Source organism: Echeneis naucrates, chromosome 9 (assembly GCF_900963305.1).
Source record: "Echeneis naucrates chromosome 9, fEcheNa1.1, whole genome shotgun sequence".
In the NCBI taxonomy this organism is placed as follows: domain Eukaryota; kingdom Metazoa; phylum Chordata; class Actinopteri; order Carangiformes; family Echeneidae; genus Echeneis; species Echeneis naucrates.
In genome coordinates this window covers 21836549-21858060 of record NC_042519.1, presented here as the reverse complement: position 1 = coordinate 21858060, position 21512 = coordinate 21836549, and the positions used below count along the sequence as shown (strand labels likewise).

The following is a 21512-nucleotide window of genomic DNA, read 5'->3' as shown; positions in this document are numbered from 1 at the left end:
TCTCATCTTTGTTGATTTTATCTTTGATCCCATGCCATCTATTTATTTTCAAATGGAAGCACTGAAACAGAATAAATTTTCAAGTGAATAAAAGTCACATTTTTCTTTTTTCTTTATTTTTATTCTTTCTTCATCAGTTCATTTTCTTCTCACGTTCACACACCTGACTGAGTTTAACCTTCACACAGCGGCTCACCTGAAATCACTGAAGTAGTTTTTCTTCATTCACTTTTTGTTTTCTATTTAATCCAACAGGATGTTGACAGGATTCTTCATTTTTTCCATATTTGACTCTTTTTTTTAAAGGGATGATGTATAAGAGCACACGTTTGTGGTTTTAAGAACTAAAAACCATCTCAGCCAGTCAGAAGGGGGGAACCGATCCTCTCTTCTGATTGGCTGACTGACTGACAGTTTTGTTGTGACATCACAAAGTGACAGAAGTCCTGATAGCAGGCTGTGGACTTGATACAGAACCAGAACCTGGTTCAGAATGAAAGACCTTTAAAGTGAGTCAGTGTCAGTCGAAGAAAAGTTTAAACCTCATGAGGCCTGGACCTGAACCAGGACCTTCACAGTCCGCCAGCCAACTGGAACAGCGGCGTTGGTCATTCCTTCACTTAGCTACGACTCATCACCAGGACAAACTCAGCTGCCATGGCAACCGTGTGTTTCTTCATCACACCTCATAAACTGCAGACATGCAGACCCAGATCCAGATCCAGATCCTGCAACGAGGAGATCCGCCGCCATGAGAGGTGAGTGGACTCGTTTGGGCCCGGAAAAAGACGTGCTGGTCTCTGGACTCGGGTGACTCCTCTGTGTCTCCACAGTCTCTGCTGCCGGTCTGGTCCTCTTGCTGCTGAAGGTCCCGCTCAGTCCATCATGTGACGGAGTGGATCATGTCCTGATCTGCCAGAGCTTCCCTCCATGTGAGACTTCAGGGTTTGGTTCAGATTGGTGGATGTTTGAGTAAAAAATGATTGTGGCTCGTCTCAGATTTCAGTCCCGGGTATTTGACCCTGCTGATGTACCTCAGAGAGGTCGGGGAGGTCAACGCCACCGTGTTCCGCAGTGAGAACCTGACCTCGGTGACCACACTCAGGATGGACAACGCCGGAGTCACCGCAGTGGCCGGAGGGGCCTTCAGCTCCTTCCTGAACCTCACCTCGGTCTTTTTGGAGGGGAACCAGCTGACCCAGATGGACCGGAGCTGGTTCGGAAGGCCGGGGCTCCTCAGGGAGCTCAGCCTGGCCCAGAACCAGATGGAGGCCGTGAGGGAGTCCACGTTGGACGGCCTCGTCGGCCTCCAGAAGCTCCATCTGTGTCGGAACAGGATCAGAACCATCGAGCCGAACAGTTTCCGATCCCAGCTCGCCTTGGCCGAGCTGGACCTGTCTGGGAACAGGATGACCCGGATCTCTCCGCGGGTCTTTGGCTCTCTCGGGTCCACGAGGATGAGGCTGGACGGGAACCCCTGGGACTGCTCCTGTGGAGCTGAAGACTTTGTGGTCTTCCTCAAAGGTTTGTGACATCTGAGACAGATAACGAGTCGTGTGTGTCTGAAGAGACTGAGTCCAGACCGTCGTCTGTTTCAGGTCTCCAGACCAGGTCTCTGCTGGACAGGCTGATGGACGTGACCTGTGACAGTCCTCCGTCTCTGAGGGGTCAACCTGTGTGGAGCATGTCGACCTGTGAGACGTCCCCCCCACCGGGACAGACCGGGGCCCCGACTGTCCCTGTCAGACCCCCTGATGGTCTCACCACGGTCCCCCAGTCCTCCTCCGCTCCAACTGGTCCTCCTCCTGTTTTTCCTTTTCTGGTTTATTTCACTAAACTTCCTGGAAACGTTCATAATTATAATAATAACAACAATACATTTTCCAGAAAGGAAACAAATATTCATCCTGCTTGAAGAGATAGAAAATAGAAGATGAATTTGTTGAGCTGGACTGGAAAATTATAAACTTTCTGAGTCAGTGAAACTTTTCAGCATGGAGTGTTTTTATTTATTTATGGCAGCGAGCAGAAAATCTACATTTAGAATTTTTGTTTCTGAAGAAAATAAAAGAAAAACTTTTTTTAGTTAAAGAACTTCACCTCAGTTTTCTTCTCTCCAGGTGGAAAAATAAAAAGGAATTATTTTTAGGAACTTTGCTGGAAAATTCAGAACCCTTAAAAGATTTTGAACTTGTTTTTTCTTGTTTCTTTCAGCTCCGTCAGAACAAACCGTCCAAACTACGACCACCTCCTCACACACAGGTACTGTTCTTCCCTGTCGCTTTGTCTTTGTGCATATATGTGTGCATTTACGTGTTTTTGTGTTTGTTTGTCCCTAGTTGTGGAAACTTTTGCCCCCCCCAGATCCACTGAAGTCGTCACGACACAGGCAGGTAAGTTTCCTTCTCCTCGTTTAATCAGTTTGTGATCAGAGAATCTCCTGCAGAAAGGTTTCATTTCTTTTAGTTTAGTCCAGAAATGTCACATTTATTCTTTTTTCTCTTTTCTGACTTTCTTAAAATATTTAGACTCAAACTCACTCCTGAGACAAAGTAAAAAACATACAAACAAATGAATCTGATTACCGGAGCTTTCTGCCTCATCTCATGGTCATTAAATTTATGGTGTGATGCTGTTTTTCTCAGTTTGATGGAAACTTTTCACTCCCTGAAGTGTTTGGTGATTTTTCACCAGCAGATGTCGCCCCAACAACACAACAGACACACAACCACAATCTGGTTTATATTTACAGATAGATTTTTTTCCGGCTTCAAACATTTAAAAAATTTATTAAAAAACCTAATTAATTAATGATCCATTGATTGAGTATCACAGTTTGGAGACTGTTGCCATGGCAACGTGTCTTTCTAGTTGTTCAGTATCTCTGTTGTTGCCCGTAGCAACAGATGGGACCTCGGCAGCATTCGAGACAGAGACACCCCCCCACCTACTCAATGGTGTGTTTTTCTTCTTCTCTGGTTTTTAGTTTGAGTTTTGAAATTAAAATAAATAAATCAGGTGGTTTGTGTGTTTGTGATTCCTCCTTGTAGGAAGTTGTGCGACCTTCAGACTGGATTCATACGCTGTCTGCATGCTGATCGTTGTCCTCGGTGGGTTTTTATTCAGATTTCTGTCCTGTTGTGGTGAAACTGCAGCGGATGACCTAAAATAACAGTCTGTTTCTGTGCAGTCGTCGTCTGTGTGCCGCCTGTTGTGTTGTGCGTCCTGTTGCTGCATCACAGGAGGAAAACTGTGATGCCCGGACGTCTGAGAGAGGAGGAGAGCCAGGTGGAGGACGACACCAGACCCGGTCCAGAGGCGGCTCAGATCAGGTCGGTCAGAGCCAAGTCGGCCGACGCCGTTCTCCTCACGTCTCTTTTCTGTGTGTCGGTGACCGAGCAGCATCAACCAGAAGACACACAAACAGACGGAGGGCAGGAAGTGAAACACAAACCTGAAGCCGGAGGAGGACTCCAGATCGAGAACACAACAGAGAGACGAGCCGCCGGGAGTTTGGATGGAAACCCCGAATGTGTGTCTGTCAGATCTGACAGCGAACAGTATCTGAGCATCGGTGCCAAACTGAGCACAGCAAACCCTGGACAGCTCTGCAAACAGCTTCCTGACAGGCCGGGTCAAAGGTCACGCATGGGGCGGATCTCCACCTGGCCTCCCACTGCGGCACAGTGGAAGGCAAGGCGTCAAATGATGGAGGAGGAGGAGGAGGAAGAGGAAGAGGAGGGAAAGAAGGAGGAAGAGGAGAAGGAGGAAGAGGGGGAGGAAGGAAAGAAGGAGGAAGAGGAGGAGGAGGGAAAGAAGGAGGAGGAGGAAGAAGAGGGAAAGGAAGAGGAAGGAAAGAAGGAGGAGGAGGAAGAAGAGGAAGAGGAGGAGGAGGGAAAGAAGGAGGAAGAGGAGGAGGAGGGAAAGGAAGAGGAAGAGGAGGAGGAGGAGGAAGAGGGGGAGGAAGGAAAGAAGGAGGAGGAGGAAGAAGAGGGAAAGGAAGAGGGGGAGGAAGGAAAGAAGGAGGAGGAGAAGAAGGTTCCAGGTGAAGTGAAGATCAACAAACAGGAGAATCCGTGTGTTCCTGCTCAGACTGAAGATTTAACAACCAAAGACATTCTGAGGACCAATCCGGCCCACGCTGACATCAGGCAGCCCGATCCAGAACCGCTCGGTCCCAGCAGAGTCCTCAGACCTGCACAGAGGAGCAGGAGGTCCGGCCCTGATGGTGCCTCACTGCTGGGGGGGAACCAGTCCGCCTTCATGGACCTGCTGCACGAGGTGGTCCAGAACAACGGCCGCTGGACCCGAGAGAGGTGGAGGCAGAGCCACGTCCACAGGCAGCAGCGTTAGTCCAGACAGCTCATCAGGTTCAGTCATTTTATTCTGAAGTCCTGAACTAAAAAGTTTTCATTTGAAATTTTTAATTGAAGGAGAATTAAGGAGGAGGTCAATGTGACATTGCTCAAGTGATTTTTGTATCGTATTCTTTGTCTTTAGTTTGAAACTTTAGAAACACCAGAGCATTTAAATGTCCCATGAAGATGACGATGAAAAGGAAAAACTACAACAGGAAGCCAGAGACGAAACAACAAGAAAGGAAAAGTTTCTCCTGAAATCTTAAAGCTCTAATTCGTGACGTGTTTTAAAGTCTGTCATCACACAAACCTGCTTCGTGGTCTCCGTCTCCTACATGAGACTGTGATTTAATCATATCCTATTAAAGCAGATTGGAAACTTCAGACTGAGACCATAAACTGATTAGAAAAACTTTTACTGTTATATTAAATCAGGCGAGAAGTAGGGGCCATTTTCCAATACACTTCAATACAATTATCTGCTTAGACTGCAGGGTTAGGGTTTCTGACTCTGCAAGCCAAAGTCTGCTTTTCTGAACTCTGTGATCTGAAGACAACAGTTCAGTTGTGCTGTGAAGATCTGAGAAGCAATAAAAACACGTCTCCCTTCGTTCGCTCCGGCTGCATGCAGCATTTATTTCATATTTTATTACACGGAGAAGGACGCGTCGCCTCTCGTAAGAAAGAGTACAAAATGGATCGACCCCCTTTTAGACACCGACTTAAAAACAAAGTGGAGGTAAACAGTACGGAGGCGACATGCATGCTCCATTCATCTAAACACACAGTATCAAATAACAGATCCAACTTGCAAGCAGCTGACTTGATTATGTGTTTTTCTAGCGACGGGACATCACACTAAATGTCCTAAATGTATTATTCTTGGCAAGCTTGTATATCAAGACATGCTTCTTCTTTTTATTTAGTTTTGTTTTTAAAGTGTTTACATGCCCCTTGTGGTTTTGTAAGTACGGACAGATGGAGATCTGAAGTGGTTTCTTGGCGACGTCAGGACGCAGGAAGACGTTTAATGAATGGATCAGCACACCGATCCGATCCTCCATCGTGGTCCTGCCCTGTAAACTACAGAGCAAAGATCAACCAGCTCGGCTCAACTGGACTCTTTTAGCTAAATATATATAAAAGAAAAAAAGAAAAGAAATACAGATTTTAAAAAAACTAAACAATGATTACTTCAGAACTATCACTCGGTCTCTGACATGAAAAGAAGCTCTGCACATCTGACTGTCTTTGCTTCACAGGAATGGTTGAATGCTGTCCGTCTACAGTTTCAGCTTAAAGGGTCATGCTGTTTTGCTCCAGACATCCCAGCAGAGCTTAGTGCAAAAGTAGTTCAAGTCCTCTCTCCCTTTTTCAAAGTCACACACAAGGCAGCGAAACAGAAACAAAGAAAAATGTGTGAAGTCACAGTTTACAGCCATCCAACTAAACGCAGCCCAGAAATGATCGGACCGAACTGTTTCCACACTTCTGGCCTGTAGAATTTGGAAATTTGTAGGATTTCGTTTTCTGCTCAGGCGCATTTGGAGACAGATTTATCTGTGCAAAACTGCTGCGTCAGAACAAATAGCTGTGGTAGAAAGTTTCATTTTTAAGAATTAAGATCACCTGAATCTGACTGATAACAGATTTAAAACAGTGAGACGATTTATCTGACAAATGTTTTTTTTAACTTAAATGCCATTTTCTGTCTACCAGATTCAAACCGGAGACCGTTAGCTTAGCTTAGCATAAACACAAGTGAGCATGTGGCTGCTTATTAAATCAAAAAAAAGATGTTTGAATAATGCAGAAACTAATCTAACGTCCGGCTTCTTCGTCTGACTGTCAACTGAGCAGAATTCACAAGATGTTGATGTGTCTCTTTAAATTTTGTTAGAAAAGATTTGTGATTTTTGCAGTTGAAAAATAAACAAGTGAAAACAAAAACAGTCGCAGCTATAAATAACAAGAAACAAAATGGACTGAAACGTGCATTCATAAATTTAAACCGCCAAAAAATAAGAAATAAATTCATTTGGAAAATCAGAACTACAGTAAAACACACATTTCTGTTTTCAATCTACATTCACTTCATTTATGATCGCTGAAATAAAACAAACAGGTCCCTAACTTTCTGATATTCTTTTGGCTTTTCTGTACTGCAGACGTTTGTACTGGTTACTGGCTCTAAGTTAAAACAGAAACACTGATTTAGATACAGAATGGCACATAATGTACAAATCATTTAAATATATTTACAACGCAGTAAACAAAATGGCACATACAGTAGATGATTCAAGACTCTTGAATTAATTATGAAATAAATAAACAAAGTTCAACTTTTAAAAGAAAAAAAATAGCTTCTGAAGGAAAACAGGAAATAAATGTTGATATAAAAAAAATGTGTAATCAGGACAGTCGTAACAAAGTTTGTGCTCATAAAGAAAATGAAACTCTGATAAAGAGAATACAAACTGTCGATCAAAACCAAAACGTCAGTAATAAATTAAGGAAGGTTTACGTGAACTGGAATTTTATGGTGATGAAATTCTCTTTAGGAAACACGATGGTGAGGTTGGGTAGTCTTTCTGATGATTTGAGATTCTGTATGTGCAGAAAATAAAACCCTCCAGACGCCTCTCACTGCAGCCATCGAATCTCTCAGACCTTTGGTTGGGGGAGCTTCCAGTGCCTGGTGTTGGATTGTTTAACTGGGAAGAGGGTTTAGGTGTGTGTGTGTGTGGGGGGGGCGGGGTCAATGGCGAGGCACTCTTCATGCACCCTCCTGTAGCAGCTCGTTGGGAAACAGCAGGTCTCTCAGCTCCGTCTTCTCACACGTTGATTGTTTCTGAGCCTGACAGACATAATGCACATTCACCGTGGACGGCCGTCCTCATCTGAGCGAGACAAACAAGCTCCGTCTTCCAGGTTAAGGGTCAGGGTGTGGTGGACAGGGGTCGAGGGCGGAGGAAGGGGTGTGGTTTCAGAGGTGAGTCTCGTCTCTGGTCTCCACGCCAAAGTCCTGCTGGTTCCTGGAGCTGCGAGGCTGCCCCACCTTCCCCACCTGTGAGTCCTCCGGCACGTGGGCCAGCGGGTCGGACCGGATTATGTACCTGAAGAGGCAGAAAAAATAAAAATAAACAAATAATAATATCAACCAGAAAATCCAGAAGAGTCCAAATGTCTCACACATTCAGCCGGATTGTTGCTGACAATAACTAAAGTGTGGCATTTGCACAGAAACAATTTAAAATGAAAAGAGAAAGTCACGACAGAAGAGAGTTCTCTTTAATCCTGTGATCTGCTGAAAGTTGGTGAAGCTGACGAAGTTTAAAAACTTTAGCCTGTGATTTCCTGCATGAGCAGACAAGGAGATGAAATGAAGGTGTGTTTTACACAAGTTAAAACATCTAACTTACTCTTTATACTTAAATTAAACAAAACAATTTATTTCAATTTCATTTAAACTAAATCAAAGCTCTTTTGTGGCGTCTTTAATCATTTAAAAATATGCTGTATGGCCGCTTTCCCCTGAGACTGAGAGCGGAGTAAAATTCAGCGGACAGATAAATAAAAATAGAATGGCACGTCCTTCGCTCTGTTACTCACACGATGTCGTTGAGCTCCAGCATGGTGTCGGGAGGAGGATTGATGAGGACGTAGGATAGCGTGTTCTGGTGGTCGTTCATCTCGTCTGGAAAAAAGAGACAGAAGAGACCTTCAGAGCGGCTCTGGAGCCCTCCCTCATCCTCCTCCATTTTACAGCACATCAGCCAGGAAATGAGCCCTGAACCACTTTCAACCTTTGAAATGAGGACAAAGGCAGAGTAACTCAGTTTAAGAACATCTGGGATGCTCGTTTCCTCGACTGGCTGTGAGCTAAAGAGAGGCTTGTTACAACTGTTAAGGATTCTCCAACACAACCTGCCGACGGTTTTTAGAGAAATGCTTCACCTTAACAATTTAAAATGAATAATTAAGATCGGGACACTAAATCAAACCTAACTGGATCTGATTTCTGTGATGTAATTTCCTGTTGATTATCCTTCACCTGCACTTTGCATCAAAACGATCTGCCATCATTAGCTGACATTTGTTTGTTTACCTCGAGAACATCCAGACCACAGAAACAGCAAAAGGCCGAGACGTCAACGGATTAAAGGAACAAATCATTGAACTTCTATTATAAAAACAGAAAACTGGACTGCCAAGTTGGTTTATTTGAGATTTTCTTCTTTATTTCAATTCAAATAAATAAATTTGTTTTACTTGGCCTTAGATTAAGCTTCATTTTTGCTGCAATAAATATCAACTACTTAAAAATTCTTACTTCAAGTTTATTTAAAAATCTTATTGGCAAGATTTGTGACTGACAGATAATATTAACGGCTGTATAGAAGAAGCACTTCATTCCTTTATTTAGCAGAAGTCGTCTTCAGCAGCTGAAAATAATTTTCAGTTTTATTTCTATTATTCCGTCTGTGGCAGCCAGCCGGCTCGTCCGACTCATCCCTCAAACAGACTCATCGTATTGTGACTGTCATCTGGTTAGACTGACTCTTAAAAAATAAATAAGTATAATAATAAGTAAAACTTACAAAAGGCGTCTTAAAGAGCAAAAATTCAATATGTTTTATGCTTTGTTGAAATTTAACAGTTGTAACAATCGCTTCCACAGTGTGACACCTTATGAATTGAGTGTTAATCAGTAAGAGGAAGCTGACTTAACGTCCATTCCCCTGATGAGTGATATTACTGTGGGAGTGTGTGTGTTATTGTGTTATTGTTTGTCTGTGTGTTGAGTGCTCTCTGGCGGCTCCTACTTGCGTTGCGTGATGGACAGAGGAAGGCAAAGGAGGGCACACGTGTCTCCGTGACCACCCACCTGCTTGTGGCCCTTTTTTAAAGCCAGGCGGGGTGGAAGAGAGAGAAGGGCTAACCGTTACTGACAGGGCACTGTGTGGGAGGGGGGCGGGGGCGGGGGGGAGGCCCATGCTGCCTGCTGGCTCAAACAGGACCCTCATGCGCAGCGTCAGAACTTAGCCAACATGCAGACAGCGTCCGCGGCCACAGAAATGGCGCTCCATCGCATTCCACACTGGACCAACAGGCTGATGAGGCGGCAGGTTGCCATGCCAACGGACGACACTCAGCACCCCCCATCCCCTCATCCTCTGCACGCACGCACGCACACAAACAGACAACCCTGCCCGCCCTGAGTGACCCTTCCCCCCCCCCCACAGACACAGGACATCATGCTCCAGCTTCAGACTGGACCGAACGGAGAGTGAAGCAGAACACATCGGGAGTGTGAAGTGGAAGAGGGAAGAGGCTTTAGTGCTGATGGGGGCCACAGAAATATACAAGCTCATAGTTGGTGTTCAGTGGTTTTAACAAAAAGTAGAAAGAAAGCGAACGGCTACGATGCAGAGGAAGAGTCACGGTTTTGACTCATAGTCCAGGAGATCAGATGGACAAATAAAATTAACACTAAAGTTAAAATACGTGATTTTATACGCAGATTTATCAAAACCTACCGAGTCCAGCCTTTCACATCTCCATCACGTTCCAAGTGTGTTTCTGAATATCATATTTCGCTTCAACTAAAATTGGGTTGATGTTTTTGTGATTTTAGAATTATTGTTTTAGTTTCCATGTCGTTTATGATCCATTTACACTTCCTGCTTCCTTAATTGCAGCAGGTGTAGACGGTCTATTGTAGCTGGGAGACTTTTGGTTAATTTGATTTAGTTTCAGATCCAATTTGCTGGACTACAAAGCCACTGCAATAAAAAGTCTTCTCCTGCTGACAGGATAACCAGCAGTAAGTGAACCCTTTGAAATCACCATCATTTATTCAGAAATCTGTCTTAAAAATGCGATCTGGTTGTGATTATGAACAAGTGCAATCTACTTCAACTAATAACTCACTTTTATTGGAAAGTATTACTCAAACATTTGCAGTGTTGGCTAAGAAAAAGAAAAGCTCTTCTAAGCATACAAATGAAATAAAAACCAGAGTGAAGATTGTGTTCAGGATGGACACAATCATACAAATCTAAATTTGACATCAAATCAGATTTATATCGAACCTCACAACTCCCAGATCACACCAATAAAAGCCGACACAGGAAACAGGATTGGTGGTTAGAGCCGCCTCAGGACCCAAATCATCACAGTAGATCTGAGACAGAGAATCCGCCTGTTGGACTGACCCGGTCCGACTCCAGGCCTGAACCGAACCGAGCTGAGAAAGGATTTATTCAGCAGCTGTTTGAGTGATTTAACTCAAAGGATCACTTACTTTGTACGCCAACACTGTGAATGTTTAATGAATGCATTCAGCTCAGATACACAAGATGATTTTTTATAAGGTTGGTAGTTTAAAAATTATTTAATAGCTTTAACACGCGGCCTCAGAGGGTTCACCTACTTCTGCTTGTCTCTGTAAATCATTGTTGAACTGCAGGCAACCGCGGCAACAAGGCGTGTTGAATCTGACTGGCAAAGCATCAAAAAAATAAATCAAAAAATATAAAATACACCAAGCTTTTCTTTGGAGCTCGTGGCTAAGTGGCCATTGTATAAAGTGATAATCCGTTCTGAGGTGTCGTGGTGTACGGAAAACAACAGACTAAAGGATCTCTGGTCTTTACTTTCTACACCAGGACACCTCTGACACACATTATTCTTTATATTTGAGGTCTGCATGTATAATCTACACCTAATCTTCCATCCACAGACATAACGCGTTCCGCTCCACCCTTGAAGCCATACTGGTGTGCCCTGCAGTACTCTAGCCACCGGGGACGCCACCTCACGGGAACACAATGCAAGAAGAGACCAGATAGATTGAGAGAGAGAGAGAGAGAGAGAGGGAGAGAAAGCAGAGCAAGAGAGATTGGCTGCTGATCTACCACTGGAGTCTGGCGGGAACACGCATACATACACACATACTGTACATACGAAGATCACACACACACACACACACGCACACACACACACACACACACACTCATGCAGTAAAGTTGCAGTACTGTGATCAACCGGCTAACCTGACAGCCTGGTCCCCTCTGTATACGGCTGCTCTGAAATGTCCTGCAACTCTAAGCAATGGCATTCACTGTTAACTTCAATGTCCTTATGTGTTCAGTTAGAATTAACTAGAAAATGTTGAGCTGCTATAACAGAGAAGTGAGCAGAAAACAGATCATCTACGTGTCCTGGAGACAGATTCAGTGCACTGTTCTTCAATGGATGCTGGTGGCAGGACAAAATCTTTCTCCACAGGATGGACGTAACCACTCAGATGTTGTAAGTGAGTGAGTTGGAAACGGCACACAAATTACCTTGCAAATATCCTAGATTTACTCGATTCATGACATCGCTCGCAGTGAGATTAGAAACATCCTCTACAAGCCAAAGGGAGGGGAGGGGAAGGGAAGGGCGAAGACAGAAGAGTCAGAAGAAAGAAAGGAGGAAAAGGAAGAGAAGGAGGGGTAAGAAAACAAGAAAAAAAGGGAAAACAAAGATCAGGCAGGCAGCAAATGCATTTGCAGTTTCAAAAAGAAGTCTTGAAAAAGGTGAGAGCGATGCAAAGAAGCCATGCATTAGTGTGTGCACAGAATCACTTCCAAATTATTCTTCTGCCACATGTTGCAGTAATCCTCACTGACTTTCATGGTTCTTAGGAAGATCTTGAGCTTTTGGGGTTCTTCCTGAAACGTATTTAATTGACATGTTACATAATAATTAGCAAGTGCAACACATCTGGAGCATGATTCTGCCGTTTTTTTATATATTTTTTAAAGCATGAAGCTGGAAGGAGAGAAGAACTGAAAAAAAAAAAAGAAAAGAAAGAAAGCCCAAAAGTGGGCTGATAAAAATGCAGGCAATTGCAGTGATCAAATGCAATTGAGAAAAGGTTTAGTGCTCCTGCATCTACATGCATGATATGTTCACATCTACATGTCTCGCACTGCTGTGTGAGTTATGGCACATGGAGGGAGGAGTCAGATGAGACGTGAAACTGGATGTGATAAAACGAAGAGTGATGATGATGATGAGGTGAAATGTCCTGTCAAGGCACACAGCACTGTGTCTTAACAGTAAATGAGATGATACACAGATTGGAGGTTTATAAATAAACATACTGAACGCAGCCCTGTTCACACGGCAGAAATAATGTAACTGGCTGGGAGAAAGTCTGAGTGGGAGGGGCAAATGCCTCGTTATGGGTCGAAACTTCAGAGGTGTTGATGTCACGTATTTAAACACAACGTGACGAAAGAGTTTCTTTTTCAAAAAGCTAATAGACCCATTAGTGAGCGTTATCTGGGTGGGCAGACTGAAGCCTGTGAAGAAAGGACGAGTGGTCCAAGAGCAGCTAAATGAGGCACTTTTTATGATGAAAAGTTAAAGCTGAGCCCTGTAGTCTGAAACAAACATTTTTTCATTTGTTCTGGGGGAAGTAAATTGTCCCTGTGCATCTATAATAGCTCGTTTTATGGTCAATAAAGTCTATTTTCCATGTTTATTCCTTTACTATCAATATGGAAATAATTTCATCACTTCATTTTCCTATCTGTAAAATTATAGGAAAATAACACTCACTTTGCATATTTAAAACACAAAAAACCATAAAACTCAAACAGCTTCAGTCCACCGTGATACAACATTGTAGAAGCAAGCAGATATTTACATTTCAGGAGCTGGAAAAAGTGAGATTTTGGCCTATTTGGCCTTTAAAAAGTAACTTAAAAAGTGATTGATCTCTAAAAGATGATTTAAAATGGATCATGACAGAGTCAGATCGTATCAGCTTTAGATGAATTACAGTCATAATAAATGAAGGAGGAATAGGAATATTAATCAGATAGTGCATTCATATCGCAACGATCAAAATGACAAAGTGATTTACAAAAACCAAAAACTTATGAAGGTTAGCCGACTGAACTGAACTGAGACTCAAATCAAACATCACAGCGACGTGTCTGCTCACCGTCACTCACTACGATCACGAATATTCTTTTAACCACTGAGGTTTAAAACTCAGCCAACTACAATGTTTCTGCCACCAGACACGTTGTGACCTTACAAACATGTTTAATGAACAGAGACTCCAATCTGCAACAAACATAAATTTACATTATTACTCATTTTCAGGTGGATTAGGACTGACACTACAAAATTTAATGCCAATAGAAACGTAGTCACCTGTACTGTATTTAATATTGTTATACAATAAATCAATATCACAAATATTCTGTTGAATCAGCTTTCCTGAGAGCGTTTCTACATAAAGCAGCACGCCATCAGCTGCTCTACTCACCGTATCCCACGGTGGGCAGGCCCAGGTGCTTCATGCGGTTCTTGACCAGCTCTGACAGCTCCTGCCGCTCAGAGCGTCGGTACAAGTTGAGTCTTTGCTGAGAGATGCGCTCGGCCCGACTCGACGGTTTGTTGGCCTTCCTGCTCAGACGCCGCGCCCACTGCATGCTCTTCTTCCTCAGCAGCGGGTGCTCCGATTGGTCGCTCGTGGTTGAGTTCCTGTGGGCCGTCTTCTCCTTCCAGGACTCTCTGCGGTCTCGTTGCTCCTCGCCCTGCTCCACGTTGATGGACACCTGAGACTGGGAGAGCAGGGTGGCAGTGTTAGTGCTGGATACTCTGTGCGTTTGTGTAAGGCTGACCCCATTACACCAATTCAAGAAAACAAACAAACAAAACAATATCCAGTCTGAATCACATTAAAAGAAAACTCCCATTATCTCCCCTTTCTATCTGCTATTTTAAGAAGCATGCGCTGTCAAGAAATGGTATTAATGAACTCTGGATGAACACCATGAAAATGCCAGACAAACATTTTTTTTTTTTTAACCTTTGCCTGCTTTAAGCGAAAGATGACAGCTGATGAATGAAACAGCCAATTAAAAAAAATCTTACCTGCGCATAACTGTCCTTGCACTGAAACAAGAGGAGGACAGACATCCAAACAGAAAGAGATGCAATGAAAGATGGGGGCATTTCAAAGCAGACTAAATTATTAAAAGCTTTAAATAAATAAATTAATAATAATAATAAAAAAAAATGTAGGGCATGAAATTTTAATTGTGATGAATTTTCTAAATAATTACCAATTAACAGCAGGAAATGAGCATTTGCCAGATCTGGTTCATTTCTGGTTAGTTTGTCTCAGTCACTTAGGTAGTATTTTGTATTTCAGTAATCATTCGGGCTGATAAGCCTAAAAAAAACTGTGAAATGTGAGCTAAAAGTTTTAATTTCCTTCCCTGTTTTCATGAGAATGGTACAGAATTAAAAACAAAAAAGATGCACAAAGTTGGGCATAAAAGAGGAAAAAAAAAAACCAAACAAAAAAAACAGTAGGGATAGAAGGAATAACTAAGGCAAAAATGTGGGGAAATAGAAAAAAATAAATAAATCAAAACTAAGAAGAAAAACTAAATAATCAAGAGGAATAAAATAAAAGCACAACAGATGCAAATGAAAAGAACGATGAGAGGAAGCCAAAGAAAGCACAGCCAAGGCCAAACCAGAAAATGAAGATGAAGCCAAAATCAAACCTGACTCCAGGTTTGAAGCTGAACTTGCCTCCGAGCTCGAGAACACGTGAGACTCGGTGCGGTAGATCCCGATGGGAATCTCAGCGCTGGAGGAACAAAGTTTCTGAAAGAGTCTGCCATAAGTCCTGATCCAGAGATCCTCCTCCGTGATCTTCATCTGAGGAGAGAGAATCCAGCAGTTTAGTCGATGCACATCGCACACGCTCAGTCAAACTTCTTAGAGGCTACTTACAGCACACAGGTAACCGGAGCCAGGCGTGGTGTCCAGACCGAGAAGGAGCCTCGCTATGGCAATCATGTAGTCCTTAACGAAAGACTGGACAGAGAGAGTAACTACAGTCCCATCTGTCCAACAACTAGATTTATCTATTCAGCCAAAGACTTATTTCTTGATACGGGCTACTGTGAAATTGCCATAAAACCAATACAAAAACAAACAAACAAGCAAAAAAAAAAAAAACAAAGAAGACACGACTGACATGTCTCACCTGGTAGAGCAGCGTATCCAACATGCTGATACTGAAAACCCTCCCTGCAGCGAACGGCAGCCGGAACATGAAGGCCAGGTTGGAGCCCTTATCACGCTCTATCTGAAAATAAAAGGCAAAACTCTTGAAGAAGCAGAGCAGCAACATCTTAAAATGTCAGATTTTTCTTTTTCTCTTTGCTTAAGCATGGCTCTTTGGCTCCATCTTCAAGGGGAGTTATGCAGAAAAGAAATGGTCTGTTGGCTTTCATAGATTTTTTTTTTAAAGAAATGAGAGCTTAAATGAAGGTGAGCGAAAAGGTGCAGAAAGGAGATGAAGATGCTCCTTTCAAAACAGCTACAGATGTTCCTCTATAATCCAGCTCACAAATGGATCACAGAGTTTCAACCCCTGGATCACTAACCTTCTCCAGTTTGGAGAGAGCGAGTGAGTAGCAGTCCTTGGCTCTGAACTGCATGAACCTCATGTTGGACGGGTGTGTGAGCTCGGTGATGATGCTGAGACTGGGGAACAACCTGAGGGCGGCGGAGATAAAGAGAGATGAAATGCTTTGTGCTGAGGGGAGGACCTGGTGCCGCAGTGATTAACTCTTTCAATTTTAGCTGTTAAATAAAAGAAACAGGTTCAGAGCTTTGACGACTGTTCATTTAAGTCCTAAAAACAAGCACTTACTCTCCTGCAGGTCACTGAGGACAGATCTGATTCATGTTGATTGATTACAAATATGCAAATATCCAATTTATACGTTAGCTATATAATCCCAAAACACCTGAACATGGTTTGGACGTTGACAATAGTTTTGGCGTCTGCCATGTAGTCCTCCTCAGCGCTCATGGTGCTCTCTTTGTCCACAACCACCAGGTTGTCAGCGTAGATTATTCCACACTGCAGCAGGTTGTCCAGGCTGGTCCGATCAGAAAACAACAGCGTTCGTTAGACATTGCATGTCAAGATACGTACAATATTTTTTCCAACAACTTTATAATAATCTCTAAGATTCAATGCATAATTATTTAAGTTTGCAGTTTCCTGCAGTCCAGAGAATTATCATAACGTCAGCTGGTTAAAGGCTGCACCACTTATGACCAAACTGCATCATATAATTTAGCATAATATTAATAATTATGTTAAGCTTTTAATCTGAAAACCAACATTTCCTCAAGTTCAGTCTTTCAGTCTTTACAAAAAAATTTAATTTGGTTTCACTGCAAAACTGGAGACAACTGCTTCACATTTAACTTCCTAGAACACAGAATATGTTTAAGAGAAATTCTAAATATTTTGCAGTCAAAGTCCAACACTTTACTGTAGCTGATCAGTTGTTAATCAGACGAAGAGGTTTTTAGAATCCAAATACATGTGCGTACTTATCGATAGTGCCAGCCATGAAGTAAACCATTGGAAAGCAGCAAATGGCCTCTAAGAAGTGGTTGTCGGGCCTGCAGGAAAAAAGGGAAACATCCTGAATGAGTGTCCCACACTAATTATATCCGTAAAGCCCCAGTGAGAGATTACAACCTAGTTGGTGCAATTTCCTGAAATCTCTCTGTTTATGAGAGCAGGGGGATTTTGGACTGTACCAATTGGTGGCTTATAGGCAACGAGAGGTAAGCATGAACTCAATTCTTCACTGCAACCGGAGGACTTCACTGGTTGCTATGGAAACTCCTGGGGGTGTCACTTTCTAGGCTCATAGTCTTTGTAGTTTATCTGTTTGAGCATCCGCAGAGATCTGGCCGAGGTTAATGAAGCACACGGTCAGCTCGGGCATGTACACACTCTTCTGTGTGTGTGTGTGTGTGTGCGTTGCAGTGATCCACACGTTTCTGTTGCACTAACACAAATAGCAGGCTCTTATCTGGAGAGAACTGTTGTTTATGAATAATGCAAAAGGTTTTTTTTTTTTCCCCCTTTCTTTTTTTCAGTGAAGCGTAGTGAAGCTATAGATCCAATTTTCTACTAAAGGCAATTTGGTAGTTTTAAATCCACACACAGCCGCCACAAAGAAATGTAACTATACACCAACACAAACAGACACGCATAGATCAATGTTTTGAACTTTGATTCCATTTTCTGTAGAGAACTGCTTTCTATTAATCATCATAATTTTTTTTTTTGTGTACCGGGGGAGAAAAGTGAACTTGTACTTGCCAACTCTTGCTCGTTCTGGCTCATATGCTCAAGTGTATCGCTGCTTCCTCTGCTAGTTTAATTTGCTGATATTTACTCATGTACTAGTAGTATCTTTTCTTCTGTATTTTTTTTTTTTTTTGTTCCATTTGATTTCTCTTTCATCCTGATCTCGTTCTCAAAACAACCCAACTGGTCGAAGCAGATGGCCAGATGGTGCTATTAAAGTTAAATTTGATTTTTTTAAGTGGACATGACATCACTGTAGCAATACTTGTCAATTACGGAAAAAACAAACAAAAACCCCTCACCAAACAAATGAAAAAACAACACTGCAGCTCCTGTCGTTTAGAGATTGCACTTGGCCTGGTACAACGGCATAGATATGAGATAATGAGGGAGGAATAATCAACTGAAATGTTATTGTAATGCTCATAATTACATGCAGAGATGTTGAGGGCCTCTACATAACAGACTTAAAACTGGGTTGGTTGGGAGGGTTGAGCTGTCTTACGGGTAGTCCAGCAGCAGCACTATGGGGTTGAGCTCCTTCCTGGGCCGATAGTAAGCACGAAGAGGTACGATGAAGTTGTAGAGACCGTTTCCAGCCATTTCTGCAGACACTATAATCAGCTTATTCTTGAAGCCGTACGCTTTGGCATCCTCAAAGCTGTTATGTGTGCAGCCCTGGTTAGAGAGACAATTCAAACGGGAGTCAGCCAGATTTTTAAACAGAAACAGCATATAAATGTGACAGATAAGTCAATATCATATTCTGGTAACTTAATAAACTTGTGCCGTTTCCATCCAGTCCTGCAGGTGAGCTCACCTTGTCGAGGCGAAGGCAGCAGAATGGAGCTTTCTGCGGCAGGAGGTGGCACAGAGTTGGAGAGCTGCCGATGTACGGTGAGTTGGGAGGGTAGCCCTTCACAAAACTGATGGAAAAGAAACATGAGACGCCTTTGAGAGAAAAAAAAATAGTCCCATCAATCTTTAACACCAAAGTCAAGAAACCTGGACCGACATTTACACAACACCCAGATGGAAAAGTTTCAGTTCCATGAGTCAAACATGCATCCCAACTAGAGGACTGATGTGTTTTTCTATCTGGGCTTTGAACATGATAAAAATCATACAGAGTTTTTTCACTGAATCCTTCATTATTTTGCTGGACCAGAGATCACATTGATTCTGCTTCAGTTCATTATTAGTTTTCTGCAGCTGTTTGGCTCAAAGCGGCGATGTGTGTAATTGTGAAGCAGTCATTCCTGTTCATTACATCTACAATTACGATGTGTTTTTCAGTCTATTCAGTTTTAATTGTGTCTCATTTTTGCTACCCTCATTTGTAATATTTCAGCAATTATCCTTATCAGTTTCTCAGTGCCACAGATTTTGCCAATAAATTGTCTAATTTATTGATGTGCCCTCTTGATGCCCTTACAATCTAAACACCACATGATGGCACTGTGGGGCCTTGGATCTAATCTTTTTCAAAGCTTTTTAAGGGAAAACTGCTGAGCGGCCACAGGCAGCAGTATTAAGAGGCTCAGAGGTTAGGAGGAGTGTGTTATTTCAACTGTTACGACACCCACAGATGTCTGTGTCTCACAGCTGCTGTTCAGATTGGACTTGTATGTGCACAATCTATCCTGAACTAATCTCAATCTAATGAAACCACCCACAGTGAGGAGAGAGGAACACACTGAAAACACAAACTGATTTCTCACCTCGCTGGACTTCTGAGGCGACTATCTGAGGACTTAGGGTTAATGTGAAGACAGGCAGTGAAAGGCTGCAGAGAAAAATTGCTGACCCAGTCCTTCTCACGATGTACAAATTCATCACTTCTCCTTCTAAACCTCCCAGTGTGACACACAGATTACACACCCATTTCAAATCCATCCATCTGTCCTCCTACAAGCACTGAAGCATTATGAGGAGGAGGGCAGGTGAGATCAATCATTTTGGGTGTATTTTAACCACAGCTACTTACTCTGACCCTACAGAGCCCTCCTCATCGGACTGGTTGGTCTCGTCCTCCGATTGGTCGCTGAGAAGGTCGCAGGGCAGAATGGCGGAGGAGTCAGCGATCTCCAGGACAGGTGCGATGCTCGGCCTGCGGCTTCCAGCGCCATTCTCCGTTGGCAAGGTAAGTTTGCCGCTTTCCTCGGGGGGGTCTGGATTCTGAAGGTCAATGGCTACAGTGCCTGAAAACAACAGGACATACAGGACGTTATTATATGTATGCTGAGCACGATACTATAAAGGTGTTTAGACACAGCATGCACAGCCGCTGTACTGCCATGTGCAGCCGTTTTTTCTCATTCTTGTGTTGGAAAACAGCCTTTTCATATTGGATATAATAAAGCCCCCATTTAGCTTGCTCAGCATTCCTATCACCTTCTTCAGCTCAACAGTTTGACCTTGAGGAGAAAATATTCCTTTATGAGAAGGCAGATATGAAAGATGTGCCAGTTACGTGATACACCAAATATAAAAACGGGATCTATCATTTGAAAACAGTAAATGAGAGTGGATAAGTGAAGCTCCATGCACAAACTTACCAAATGAAGTGGTCTGATCAACTTTCACAGGTCAAAGACAAAAGCACAACACAATGACGTCAGCCAACAAAGTAAAATAATGAATTCATGCGAAAGAGTCAGCACAGGCAGACAGCATCACCAAGGCAGCCCATGTTCAGAAACGCTCGGTGTGAGTGAAACATCAACAGCAAAGCATTCTGTTTTCTGCTCTCTTCAAGCTTGGGCAGCGACCAACACTGTCTTCCATCTTCCTCTTTTTTTCCACTGGCCTCTCTACGTCTAAATGTTTGTAGTCTTCCTCACCCATGCTGGCGATGATGCTGTGCACCGGCAGCCTGGAGGGGGCATCGTAGAGGCCGGCAACGGACAGACCTTTGCTGTGCTTCTCTTCCTGTTTGAAGATGAAGGCCGAGTTTTCCTCCTTGGTGATGTTGATGTAATAGCAGGTGTCAGTGGCGGCCATGATGTGGCGGGGGCCCGGGTTCAGGAGGATGCTCTTGTTGTCCTCTCTCTTCACCCCGATCAAACACACACCGTACCTGAGAGGGAACAGTCACATGGGCAAAGTTTTTGCTCTACAAGACATCCAGCACTTCAATGGCCTCACACGTCATCATGGTGTGACCACTCTGAGCTGGTGAAAGTTACTGACTTCTTATGAGCGTGGAAGGAAGCGTAGGTGAAGCTTTTTCCATCGTACTCCCCAAAAAACTTGCTGTCACACAAGCGGATATGGTAGACCTCGTTTCCTGAGCAGCGTCCATACATCTTCTGCCACTGCTCCGGTGACAGCTGCCCCTCCCTGGAAAAGTATTCAGAATATTTACTACTTGAATCACAGTGAAATGAAGAATCAGACCTCTATGATGGAATGGTGACAAATAGCAGCTCTGTTTAAAAAGGAGGAGAATTTATTTTAAATTGGATGCCAAAAGGTAACTGAGCTGCCATCAATTTCTGTTTTTATTTCAAGTGTGGCTCAAGAGATATTTCAGGTTGAAGAGAGCCCCCTAAATCATCAGTGCCTTTCACTGTGACTCAACAGCCCTCAATTCCCCATACACACATAAATCTCTGACCCTCCATGGCCTTCCTGATCCCGTCCTCCTATATTCTGGTCACAATTATAAATTTAAGAGAAAGGGCTATGAGGCTGTGTTTTTTTTGGCACTTCATGTAAGTCAAACTTAATCAATTACTCAATTAACAGTTAATTTAACACCTGCCACACAGCAATCCATCTCCATTTCTGTCCTTTACAGCCCCAGTAATGGAAGTTATAATAGATGTGCTGTGTCCCTGCTGTGTAGAGCAGTTACAGCAGTCACCTTGCAGAGGATGTGAAAAACACTAGCCAAGCTTTTTTAGCCTAAGAAGGAACGAATGCAATGTTTACTGACT

The 21512-nt window shown here is 43.0% G+C and overlaps 1 protein-coding gene across 1 annotated transcript in view; it reads right to left on the bottom strand.

Moving 5' to 3' along the window:
* Positions 1-4991: 4991 nt before the first annotated feature.
* The window catches only part of kcnt1b (potassium sodium-activated channel subfamily T member 1b), a 53266-nt gene continuing 36745 nt past the window's right edge, over positions 4992-21512 (bottom strand). The window contains exons 17-30 of the mRNA XM_029510554.1: positions 20764-20913; positions 20415-20650; positions 19559-19772; positions 18392-18497; positions 18077-18249; positions 16800-16871; positions 16202-16336; positions 15836-15947; positions 15433-15534; positions 15177-15260; positions 14973-15101; positions 13693-13990; positions 7971-8055; positions 4992-7474 (exon numbers count right to left, since the gene is read on the bottom strand). Coding sequence (XP_029366414.1) covers positions 7345-7474; positions 7971-8055; positions 13693-13990; positions 14973-15101; positions 15177-15260; positions 15433-15534; positions 15836-15947; positions 16202-16336; positions 16800-16871; positions 18077-18249; positions 18392-18497; positions 19559-19772; positions 20415-20650; positions 20764-20913 — 2026 coding nt within the window. The 3' untranslated portion in view covers positions 4992-7344. The remainder of the gene's footprint in view (positions 7475-7970; positions 8056-13692; positions 13991-14972; positions 15102-15176; positions 15261-15432; positions 15535-15835; positions 15948-16201; positions 16337-16799; positions 16872-18076; positions 18250-18391; positions 18498-19558; positions 19773-20414; positions 20651-20763; positions 20914-21512) is intronic.